This window comes from Scleropages formosus, chromosome 9 (genome assembly GCF_900964775.1).
Source record: "Scleropages formosus chromosome 9, fSclFor1.1, whole genome shotgun sequence".
Classification (NCBI taxonomy): Eukaryota; Metazoa; Chordata; class Actinopteri; order Osteoglossiformes; family Osteoglossidae; genus Scleropages; species Scleropages formosus.
In genome coordinates, this window is record NC_041814.1 from 26,472,498 (window position 1) to 26,484,953 (window position 12,456).

The following is a 12,456-nucleotide window of genomic DNA, read 5'->3' on the forward strand; positions in this document are numbered from 1 at the left end:
GTCCTGCTGTACCTCCACCACAACTGAGTCTTCCCCTGCATTCAACCTTCACACCAGAGGGAGCAGCAAGCCACTGGGATTTCACAGAAGGTGGAGCCTGGGCTACTGGTTTGCACCAGGGAAACTGGTGCAGAGGGCTGCCCTCGGTGAACCGGGAGCACTGCAGGAACCTGGGCCAAAGGCTGGCTGTAAGGCAGCTCAAACACTGGCTCAACTGGTGGAACAAGGTTAGAGTGCTGCACTAAGGGAACAAACTGCACTGGCCTCATTGAGGAAAACTGCTGAGAAGACACTCCTTGGGGTAGCTGGAGAGAAGGGTACCTTTGAGGAACATCACTTGCTACCAAAGAAGACTGTTCCTGGGCAGCTTGTCGGATTGGCTGTAGCAAAGACTCCTGGCTTGACAGCTGGGGAAAAGGGCCCATCTGGAAAGCTTGGCCATTACACAAACAACCTAACAAGGCAAGCGCCACAAGCCGATAGAGAGAGCCCATTGTGCTAGTGTTAGCAACCAAAGGATCATGAGAGCATGAGTGCTTCCAGCCAATTTTATACCAAACAGAACAGCTGTTGTTTTTCCCAACAACTGAACCATCTAATAATTTGACAAATTTTGTTCCATCCCTGAAGCGTTACCAGTTGTTTCACTGACTGATTCTTGATTGCCTTCAATTGCCTTCAATTGCCTTCAATTGCCTGTTCAGGTCTCCACTGTTCAAGGATGTTAAATGTCCAGGATGTCTCAAATGCCACTGATGTCTCAGTGCTCTCAAAGCTGCCAGTCATCTGTACAGGAGAGATGATCCTCTGCGATGATCCAGACTTGCAGGCGAAGAGAATTGTCCTTGTTGAAACATATTTAGTGGCCACGTTGAAGGTGGCTGCTTCCTGACTGGAGAACTATTTGCGGTAGCTGAATGGAGTCTTTCCAGGGACCCTGTCCATTGCATAAGCGGTCTGAAAGTACAAGCAACACAAGACTGTGCTGTGATCTCATTGTACCACTTCTGGCAACCAAATGACCTGTTCTTCTAACAGTGTTTTATACCAGATTGATTTTCCCCAAAGTAGGCCAAACCTCTTCCGGTTTTAAAAGTTTCAATGATTTTTTTTTTAAAGTGTTGCCTGATTCATCTGGATTGCCTTCCTTCAACAAATGAAAGCATTTTTCCCAGCATCTTGATTTACATTCAATGGGTGGTTTGTGCACCATCTGTTAACTGCCTGGTCAAACTTAACAGTCAGCTAGCTAATGAGCCCACATATTTACCAATTGGCATTGAACTGAAAACATTGTGGTTTCACTTTGCATGTTTTGAAATTTATATAGTAAATGTTACCTGAATCTTAATTTTTGCATTCATGTAACAATGGCACTAAAATCGGTGTATTCTAAAAATTGTTGACACGGTAGTGTTTGCTATATGTAGCTCTTGGCAGCACTAGTGTAATGACTTGCAAGCAGTTGTCAGCATACATGGGGGGTGGGGGAAGACCATTGGCTTTGCAAGTGTAGCAGTAAAAGTCTTGAGTAGCATATTGACCTAGATGTTGAGTACTGCTGAGATGTAATTAGCTTATGAAACGTATTTCTCTAAGCAACGAGGTTGGAGTGAAACTGCACACCCCCCCCCCCCCCTTCATATTTTGCTGCAGTAGGACATTTGTCTAGAAATTTCCTATCCACATAATAGAGCTGAACTGAAATTGCCATCCAAGGACAGCTGTCGATTGACATGTAAAGTTAGCCATGACTTAAGGGCCGCTGCAATATGCACTTGCAACATCCCCTTCCCCCTAAGTACATACAAAGCAAGACATTTACTTAATCTTTATTCAGATGACATTAAGCAGTAATGTTGCTAGCAGTTAAAGGCTCAAGGGAAAATCCATAATGTTCCAAGTTGACCTGGAGTTATTTGCATTAGTAAGCCTCTTGCTAAGGAAACAGCCTTCAGTACTCCTCACACTTGTGGTATTGCATCTTCAGAGGGCTTTCTGGTTATAGCTGTCCTGTCTTTGGCTGATTTGGGTTTTCAGTTGAGATTGGTCCAACAGCAGCCTTTCCTTCCTTGTTGGAACTCCTGATAAGACTTGATCATCCGCTACACCACAAACAGACTGCTACGCTCTTCCACATCTCCCCACTTGGTGGTCCCATGCCTGAAAGATGAAGTACGGAGGTTCTCGGTTCTGGCCCCCTTGTGGTAGAACGACCTCCCCCTCTTCCTCAGAACTGCTGAATCTTTGTCCACAATTAAAGAAGGGTCTTAAAACTCACCTGTTCCAGAATCACTTCATCCATGATCTCTTAAGTTCACGTAAGGTATAAATGTTCATGCACTGTAACTAAGATCAATCCTTTGCACAGCTACTCCTGTAATGTAACGTAAATGTTCATATGTCTCTCACAAAAAAAAAAATTACCAGGAAGGTGATCGGGAATCGTCAATATTCCAATAAAGTTTTTTGCAGCTACTCATGTGATGAACATTGGTGCACATGGTGAAAGAAACAAACTGTCCTTAAGAATCACACATTCACATCCAAGCTGAGAGTACAAAATGCAGCCTTCAACTCTGGGGACCTGACTGCCTACAAGAAGTCCAGGAATGACATTCAAAAGGTTATCAATTTGGCCAAGAGAGACTTCAGGGACAGAGTGGAGTCAGACTCCTTTATTTATTTATTTATTTTTATAGAGCGCTCTTCTCACGCAGCGACACAGAGCGCTTTAACACAGGCATAAAGCAAGAAAAACAGATACAAACAATGAAGACAGTCGACTAGTGACTACCGTAATGAAGAACTTATTATAGAGCTATGAGTATGCCTACTGGCCACCGGGGAAAGGAACAAAAATTCCCAACTGAGGGCTGAGGGGGAAAAAAAAAAAAAAAAAAACCTCTGGGGATCCACGGGCCAGTGGTTGCCCGCCCCTCCTGGGCATTCTAGAAAGTAACAATTTCTAAGGCAGTGTGTAACAAGTAATAACGATAATGTTGCTCAATGGCATCTATCTTGGATTCCCAGCTCGGCATGGAACCTCTCGATCGTCATGGCAGATGGGCATCATCCTCTGTCAGCACGGGATTCGTCTGTCACCACCGACAATAAAGCATTACAGTAATCCAGCCTGCTGGAAACAAAAGCATGAACCAGCTTCTCAGAATCCCGTCTACAAAGGAATCGCCGCATTTTAGCTATGCTTCTTAACTGAACGAAGCACGACTTAGTCAAAGCATTTACATGCGATACAAATGACAGCTTTCCATCCAGCAGGACGCCCAAATCCTTGACACAATCCATACGCTTGAAGGTAATACCATTTGTTGTAAAGATTGGCGTGATTATGTCGAGAGTTTTAGCATCACCGCCCACCACAAGTACCTCTGTTTTACTGGCATTTAGAGATGACAAATTATTACTCCTCCATAATTTTATACTGGTGAAACAATTAGCTAATGACACCACATGTGATGGATCATCAGGCTTGAACGATACGCAAAGCTGTGTGTCATAGGCATACGAATGGAAATTCACATTCTGTTTGCAGATAATGTCACCCAATGGTAACATATAAAGTGAGAACAGTAATGGACCCAACACAGAGCCCTGTGGCACACCATACCGAACCGTAGTAGAGATTGAGGGGGTGCAGTCGTCAGATTTCAATACAAATTGTTCACGGTTAGCTGAATACAGTTCAAACCACTTCAGAACGGTACCTCTTAGTCCAAACAGGTTTCCAGGTCTACTCAGTAGGATACTATGGTCTACAGTATCAAATGCAGCACTCAAGTCTAGTAACATAAGAATAGAGATCTGACCAGCATCAGAAGAAATGAGAATATCATTAACAACACGTGTAAGTGCCGTTTCAGTGGTGTGACCAGTGCGGAAACCAGACTGAAATTTTTCAAATATATTATGACGGTTAAGACATTTCACAATTTGGGAGGCTACGATTTTTTTCTAGAATTTTGGATAAAAACGGTAGATTGGAGATCGGTCTATAATTACATGGGTTATTACAGTCCAGATCCGATTTCTTTAGTAGGGGTCTAATAACGGCGATTTTAAGAGCTTTTGGACCACAGCCATTTAGTAACGACGTATTAACAATATTAACAATAGGTTCTGCAAGCACGGAAACTGCGGCTTTCAGTAATTTAGTGGGGATTGGGTCTAAAGGACAGGTAGTACTTTTCATAAAGCGAATTAGGACGGTAATTTCCTCGAAGCTACTGAGATGGTGCGGACAACTAATATTATCATCGTCAGAAGCGCTTATGTTTGCTATAACTGAACTAGAGGGCACTATGGATTTGCGGATATTCTCTAATTTATTATTGAAAAACGACATAAATTCATCATTAGTAATGGTAGCAGAAATACATTGTTTATCTTTGTGTTTACCAGTTAAGTAAGCGATGTTATTAAACAGGAAGCAAGGGCTCTTGTGATTTTCATCAATTAACTTTGCGTAGTATTCGGATCTGGCATGAAAAAGTGCTTTTTTAATATTTTTTTTTTAGACAATCGGACCAGGCTACATAACAAACGTTTAGTTTAGTTGAACGCCATTTACGCTCTAATTTACGACATTCTAACTTTATTGAGTTGATTCGTTGAACCATGGCGAGTTTCTTACAGTTCGAATAAGTTTAGTTTTTGGTGGAGCCGCAGAGACTAGGGCAAATTTTGCCACCGAATTATAATCTAAAGTCATTTGATCAACATCTACGCTCGTTCCAAAATCCGAGCTTCTAATATGATCAATAATTTTAGCAGGAGTATTGTCATCAATATGCCGCACGATTTTGGTCTTACTATTGTCAGGCGGCACGGGCAGGTATAGATCAAAGGTTACGAAACGATGATCAGAAATAGCCTCGTTTAAAGGAATAATATTAACATGTGCCGTCAGACGATACATTCAGGATAGAACTTACGTCGAACGGGGACTTCATTCTTTCCAAAGACGCCATCTCAGCAACCGGTGTGCGACTCCACGCTCTGCCTCGCTCTAGGCTCTGACCCCAAACAGATGCGGCCCGCGCACTATAACAGACTACAAAGACAGGAAAAGCAGCGATGTGCCTATGTCTGCCTCCTTAGCAGACGAGCTCAACACATTCTACATTTGCTTTGAGACAGGCAATACATTCCCTGCTGCGAAAATACCTGCTGACCATGACACCTGCCCTCTGGCTCTAGCTACTCCTGAAGTGAGCAGGGCCTTCAAGAGAGTAAGTGCAAGGAAGGATTCAGAATCTGATGTGTGATGGATGTGTCCTGAGGGCCTGCGCTGACCAGTTAGGTGTTTTCACCAGCATCTTTAATCTGTCTTTGAGTCCAACAGTGATCCCCACATACTTCATGCAGACCACTATCATCCCTGTTCTCAAGAAAGCCGTCTCCTGCCTGAATGACTACTGCCTCATCATGAAGCGCTCGAGTGTCTCATCAAATCCCACATCTGCTCCTACCAGCTACCTTAGACTCATACCAATTTGCCTACCGCTCTAATGGATCCACTAATGCCATCGCAGTGGCAACGCACTCTGCCTTGGAGGAGAGACACTTAAATGCAGAGGCTGTTTGACTATAGCACTACATTCAATACCATCCTCCCTACAAAACTTGTAGGCAGGCTGAAGGATCTGGGTCTCGAGTCACCTACGTAACTCAATTTGACTTCCGGACAGGCAGGCCCCAGGTGGTCAGGATTGACAACCACATATTCTTCACATTCAGCACTGGCTCAGCCCACTCCTGTACTCCCCGTTCACCTATGACCATTCTAAGCCCAGCTCCAATATCTTCAAGTTCCCTGATGATACAACCATCCTGGGACTCACTAGGAATGACGAGACATCTGACAGTGGAGGGCTGAACACTTTCAATGACAATCTGTCAATGTACAGACTAAGGAGACTAGTCATGGATTATCTGATGACTTTCTTGAAAGGATCAAGAAAAGCAAGCCTATTTCTACAGCCAGCTAGTTTTACTGGAGCAGTTTAGGTTAAGTACCTTGAAAGGTGCTGAAGCCAGAGGTGGGACTTGAACCTGTGACCTTCAAGTCACAAGGTGTGACTTTTGACCACTACCAGCACTGCCTCATTTTGAGGAACCCCTTTACTGCAAATGGGTAAGTGGCAGGGAATTAGCCTCAGAACAAAGTCCAGTCAAGTAAAGTTTTGTTAAGAAGGTTTATTCTGAATTGTCAGTTCAAGAATCAAGGACAAAGTTTCAGAACTACACACAACTGCATGGGCCTTCACTTCAGGCCGCGAAGAGAGATCCTTTGAGCTGTACACTGCACAGCTGCTGCAACTACAAGTGTTGCCACGGTGCAGATTTCCCCCAGAAGCAGGTATCCAAATGGCCTGGCTAATAGCGATCCTGAACGATAATGGGTCCAGCAACAGCTTTGCCTTGGAAATCTGGAAGGGAAAGGATCATTTAGCCCAAACCCAAGTAAATGAGTTATTTGTCAATTCAAACCAGTCTTACCCGCCACACTTCTTCCCTTCACGTTACAGGTTGTGTCACAACAGCCACATACTTGGTCATCGCCATCTGCAGATTCCCACCTATGAACAGGAGACCACTGAAGCTCTGTAGCATCTACAACAAAAAAAACTAAAACTACTGACATTCAACTGAACTGACCTATTTGCCAACACAGAATAGGAGCAAGCCTTGTGCTGGGGATCAGGTCTTTTGGAAGCCATGGTTGCTTTCAGAATGCATGTGATGTAGATCTGGGGGGGGGGGGGGGAAGAAGAAGAAGGCTGGACTGCATGACAAGTTCCATAAACGCTCCCAGATGAAATATGCCAAGCCTGCTTTAAGATCAGTCAATGATGGCTGCTATGTACTCACAGAGCTCCTGGTCTCCTGCAAGAACCTGAAGGCATCCAGTTGCATTTGGAGTTTGTTGACCTGCTTCCTGGGGAGGAACTGCGAGCGGGACGCAGTCACCTTGGCATCAGTCAGGCATCTGAGTACATTAGGCATTTGTCATGATCAGAGTACATGTAGTCTGTAACACATGCAGGACTAGAGGGGGAAGGGAATAGATTCATTGGTCATGTTACCACACATGGCATTTGTCAAAAGACTGCATCATAGTTATTGGTACTCAAGTTCATTCAGCACCATGTCCTGGAGGACATTCCCTCCCATGTACAATGAGACATCCAGCTTCTGGTTTGTGTTCCAGAACATGTTGATGATATTTATAAAGTTTTATGAACATTAACCGACATTACCCAGAACACCAGTCTCCTTGAAACGGGAAGGCTCATGTGGAACTTGTCCAGTGCTGCTTGCATGCAAGTACTCACCCATAGTTCCCCACAAAGGCATATCTGGGGAATGATGTCACATCAGGATCCAAGGTGGCAACACAGCTGTCCACAAACACCCGTAAAGGCTGATGGTTGGCCACAACTACAGAAGCTTCAATGTTCAGGACGTCTCCCAGAAAGTAGATGTTTGAAGCCCTCTCCAGTTCCCAGTTGTCTAGAGAACAGACAGGAACCATTTAGATACACGCACACCCCCAATTTAAGCAAGTTGGGCCATTTTACCCACCCGTCATGAGCTGGAGCGAGAACACCAAACGCTCCTCAGCAGACAGAGCAGCAGAGAAGGGTACCCATGTTGGCATCACAGCATTGCTGCTCACATTGATCCTCCTACAAATAGGAAGCAGTAGCTAACGGCAGGGTAGAGCAAGTCCTGCCTGATTCCTTATGGATGGAGTTACTCATTTTAAGCAAAATTTGGATAGACGTATAGCCAGAGGAAGTGTCTTCTAGTTCTCATTAGAGAATTAGACTTGACCCACATCTCACCTCAAGTAGTGACACTCAATATTAATCACTGCACCACGAGACCGCACAATAGGGGTGGAACCGAGTCCCTCGGGCACGTACACCAACGTGAAAGCGTAGATCAGGGAATCGGTCATCTGTATAGACGAGAAAAGGCTCGTTTACCCAGTGTAAACCCGTTCTGAAAAGAAAGGAAGAATTCAGGAGGTCCCATACCGTCATCAGCGTACTTCCACAGCCATGTAGCGCCGATACGAACAGCAGAACCCCTGTGGAAGGATCCTGTCCAACTGGCACACAACCTCCCAGGGTGATTTCTGATGGCTGGATGAGCTGGCCATTACTCAGCATGTCCTGCTGTACCTCCACCACAACTGAGTCTTCCCTGCATTCAACCTTCACACCAGAGGGAGCAGCAAGCCACTGGGATTTCACAGAAGGTGGAGCCTGGGCTACTGGTTGCACCAGGGAAACTGGTGCAGAGGGCTGCCCTCGGTGAACCGGGAGCACTGCAGGAACCTGGCCAGACGCCTCTCCATAGTGAGCTGGCAACACTGGCCCTACCGATTCAACCTGGGCCAAAGGCTGGCTGTAAGGCAGCTCAAACACTGGCTCAACTGGTGGAACAAGGTTAGAGTGCTGCACTAAGGGAACAAACTGCACTGGCCTCATTGAGGAAAACTGCTGAGAAGACACTCCTTGGGGTAGCTGGAGAGAAGGGTACCTTTGAGGAACATCACTTGCTACCAAAGAAGACTGTTCCTGGGCAGCTTGTCGGATTGGCTGTAGCAAAGACTCCTGGCTTGACAGCTGGGGAAAAGGGCCCATCTGGAAAGCTTGGCCATTACACAAACAACCTAACAAGGCAAGCGCCACAAGCCGATAGAGAGAGCCCATTGTGCTAGTGTTAGCAACCAAAGGATCATGAGAGCATGAGTGCTTCCAGCCAATTTTATACCAAACAGAACAGCTGTTGTTTTTCCCAACAACTGAACCATCTAATAATTTGACAAATTTTGTTCCATCCCTGAAGCGTTACCAGTTGTTTCACTGACTGATTCTTGATTGCCTTCAATTGCCTTCAATTGCCTTCAATTGCCTGTTCAGGTCTCCACTGTTCAAGGATGTTAAATGTCCAGGATGTCTCAAATGCCACTGATGTCTCAGTGCTCTCAAAGCTGCCAGTCATCTGTACAGGAGAGATGATCCTCTGCGATGATCCAGACTTGCAGGCGAAGAGAATTGTCCTTGTTGAAACATATTTAGTGGCCACGTTGAAGGTGGCTGCTTCCTGACTGGAGAACTATTTGCGGTAGCTGAATGGAGTCTTTCCAGGGACCCTGTCCATTGCATAAGCGGTCTGAAAGTACAAGCAACACAAGACTGTGCTGTGATCTCATTGTACCACTTCTGGCAACCAAATGACCTGTTCTTCTAACAGTGTTTTATACCAGATTGATTTTCCCCAAAGTAGGCCAAACCTCTTCCGGTTTTAAAAGTTTCAATGATTTTTTTTTAAAGTGTTGCCTGATTCATCTGGATTGCCTTCCTTCAACAAATGAAAGCATTTTTCCCAGCATCTTGATTTACATTCAATGGGTGGTTTGTGCACCATCTGTTAACTGCCTGGTCAAACTTAACAGTCAGCTAGCTAATGAGCCCACATATTTACCAATTGGCATTGAACTGAAAACATTGTGGTTTCACTTTGCATGTTTTGAAATTTATATAGTAAATGTTACCTGAATCTTAATTTTTGCATTCATGTAACAATGGCACTAAAATCGGTGTATTCTAAAAATTGTTGACACGGTAGTGTTTGCTATATGTAGCTCTTGGCAGCACTAGTGTAATGACTTGCAAGCAGTTGTCAGCATACATGGGGGGTGGGGGAAGACCATTGGCTTTGCAAGTGTAGCAGTAAAAGTCTTGAGTAGCATATTGACCTAGATGTTGAGTACTGCTGAGATGTAATTAGCTTATGAAACGTATTTCTCTAAGCAACGAGGTTGGAGTGAAACTGCACACCCCCCTTCATATTTTGCTGCAGTAGGACATTTGTCTAGAAATTTCCTATCCACATAATAGAGCTGAACTGAAATTGCCATCCAAGGACAGCTGTCGATTGACATGTAAAGTTAGCCATGACTTAAGGGCCGCTGCAATATGCACTTGCAACATCCCCTTCCCCCTAAGTACATACAAAGCAAGACATTTACTTAATCTTTATTCAGATGACATTAAGCAGTAATGTTGCTAGCAGTTAAAGGCTCAAGGGAAAATCCATAATGTTCCAAGTTGACCTGGAGTTATTTGCATTAGTAAGCCTCTTGCTAAGGAAACAGCCTTCAGTACTCCTCACACTTGTGGTATTGCATCTTCAGAGGGCTTTCTGGTTATAGCTGTCCTGTCTTTGGCTGATTTGGGTTTTCAGTTGAGATTGGTCCAACAGCAGCCTTTCCTTCCTTGTTGGAACTCCTGATAAGACTTGATCATCCGCTACACCACAAACAGACTGCTACGCTCTTCCACATCTCCCCACTTGGTGGTCCCATGCCTGAAAGATGAAGTACGGAGGTTCTCGGTTCTGGCCCCCTTGTGGTAGAACGACCTCCCCCTCTTCCTCAGAACTGCTGAATCTTTGTCCACAATTAAAGAAGGGTCTTAAAACTCACCTGTTCCAGAATCACTTCATCCATGATCTCTTAAGTTCACGTAAGGTATAAATGTTCATGCACTGTAACTAAGATCAATCCTTTGCACAGCTACTCCTGTAATGTAACGTAAATGTTCATATGTCTCTCACAAAAAAAAAAATTACCAGGAAGGTGATCGGGAATCGTCAATATTCCAATAAAGTTTTTTGCAGCTACTCATGTGATGAACATTGGTGCACATGGTGAAAGAAACAAACTGTCCTTAAGAATCACACATTCACATCCAAGCTGAGAGTACAAAATGCAGCCTTCAACTCTGGGGACCTGACTGCCTACAAGAAGTCCAGGAATGACATTCAAAAGGTTATCAATTTGGCCAAGAGAGACTTCAGGGACAGAGTGGAGTCAGACTCCTTTATTTATTTATTTATTTTTATAGAGCGCTCTTCTCACGCAGCGACACAGAGCGCTTTAACACAGGCATAAAGCAAGAAAAACAGATACAAACAATGAAGACAGTCGACTAGTGACTACCGTAATGAAGAACTTATTATAGAGCTATGAGTATGCCTACTGGCCACCGGGGAAAGGAACAAAAATTCCCAACTGAGGGCTGAGGGGGAAAAAAAAAAAAAAAAAAACCTCTGGGGATCCACGGGCCAGTGGTTGCCCGCCCCTCCTGGGCATTCTAGAAAGTAACAATTTCTAAGGCAGTGTGTAACAAGTAATAACGATAATGTTGCTCAATGGCATCTATCTTGGATTCCCAGCTCGGCATGGAACCTCTCGATCGTCATGGCAGATGGGCATCATCCTCTGTCAGCACGGGATTCGTCTGTCACCACCGACAATAAAGCATTACAGTAATCCAGCCTGCTGGAAACAAAAGCATGAACCAGCTTCTCAGAATCCCGTCTACAAAGGAATCGCCGCATTTTAGCTATGCTTCTTAACTGAACGAAGCACGACTTAGTCAAAGCATTTACATGCGATACAAATGACAGCTTTCCATCCAGCAGGACGCCCAAATCCTTGACACAATCCATACGCTTGAAGGTAATACCATTTGTTGTAAAGATTGGCGTGATTATGTCGAGAGTTTTAGCATCACCGCCCACCACAAGTACCTCTGTTTTACTGGCATTTAGAGATGACAAATTATTACTCCTCCATAATTTTATACTGGTGAAACAATTAGCTAATGACACCACATGTGATGGATCATCAGGCTTGAACGATACGCAAAGCTGTGTGTCATAGGCATACGAATGGAAATTCACATTCTGTTTGCAGATAATGTCACCCAATGGTAACATATAAAGTGAGAACAGTAATGGACCCAACACAGAGCCCTGTGGCACACCATACCGAACCGTAGTAGAGATTGAGGGGGTGCAGTCGTCAGATTTCAATACAAATTGTTCACGGTTAGCTGAATACAGTTCAAACCACTTCAGAACGGTACCTCTTAGTCCAAACAGGTTTCCAGGTCTACTCAGTAGGATACTATGGTCTACAGTATCAAATGCAGCACTCAAGTCTAGTAACATAAGAATAGAGATCTGACCAGCATCAGAAGAAATGAGAATATCATTAACAACACGTGTAAGTGCCGTTTCAGTGGTGTGACCAGTGCGGAAACCAGACTGAAATTTTTCAAATATATTATGACGGTTAAGACATTTCACAATTTGGGAGGCTACGATTTTTTTCTAGAATTTTGGATAAAAACGGTAGATTGGAGATCGGTCTATAATTACATGGGTTATTACAGTCCAGATCCGATTTCTTTAGTAGGGGTCTAATAACGGCGATTTTAAGAGCTTTTGGACCACGGCCATTTAGTAACGACGTATTAACAATATTAACAATAGGTTCTGCAAGCACGGAAACTGCGGCTTTCAGTAATTTAGTGGGGATTGGGTCTAAAGGACAGGTAGTACTTTTCA

General features: G+C 44.2%; 2 protein-coding genes across 7 annotated transcripts in view; both read right to left on the reverse strand.

Annotated features, from left to right (window-relative positions):
- Nucleotides 1–509, reverse strand: part of LOC114911293 (zona pellucida sperm-binding protein 3-like) — a 9,951-nt gene extending 9,442 nt beyond the window's left edge. Inside the window, exon 1 of one of the 4 annotated variants that reach the window (XM_029254909.1) lies at nucleotides 205–509. Coding sequence is in view for 1 of the 4 variants with exons in the window: in XM_029254907.1 (XP_029110740.1) it covers nucleotides 171–494 (324 nt within the window). In the remaining 3 variants the exon portion in view is untranslated. Of the gene's footprint in view, nucleotides 1–46; nucleotides 129–170 lie in introns of those variants that run through there. The other 3 variants (XM_029254907.1, XM_029254908.1, XM_029254910.1) reach the window with 3 other exon arrangements.
- The window catches only part of LOC114911292 (zona pellucida sperm-binding protein 3-like), a 9,412-nt gene extending 653 nt beyond the window's left edge, over nucleotides 1–8,759 (reverse strand). Inside the window, exons 1-8 of one of the 3 annotated variants that reach the window (XM_029254906.1) lie at nucleotides 8,067–8,759; nucleotides 7,872–7,987; nucleotides 7,609–7,712; nucleotides 7,359–7,536; nucleotides 6,895–7,012; nucleotides 6,682–6,748; nucleotides 6,523–6,602; nucleotides 6,200–6,452 (exon numbers count right to left, since the gene is read on the reverse strand). In XM_029254906.1, the coding sequence (XP_029110739.1) occupies nucleotides 6,541–6,602; nucleotides 6,682–6,748; nucleotides 6,895–7,012; nucleotides 7,359–7,536; nucleotides 7,609–7,712; nucleotides 7,872–7,987; nucleotides 8,067–8,747 (1,326 nt within the window). In that variant the 5' untranslated portion in view covers nucleotides 8,748–8,759 and the 3' untranslated portion in view covers nucleotides 6,200–6,452; nucleotides 6,523–6,540. Of the gene's footprint in view, nucleotides 1–6,199; nucleotides 6,453–6,522; nucleotides 6,603–6,681; nucleotides 6,774–6,894; nucleotides 7,013–7,358; nucleotides 7,537–7,608; nucleotides 7,713–7,871; nucleotides 7,988–8,066 lie in introns of those variants that run through there. The other 2 variants (XM_029254904.1, XM_029254905.1) reach the window with 2 other exon arrangements.
- Nucleotides 8,760–12,456: the final 3,697 nt, after the last annotated feature.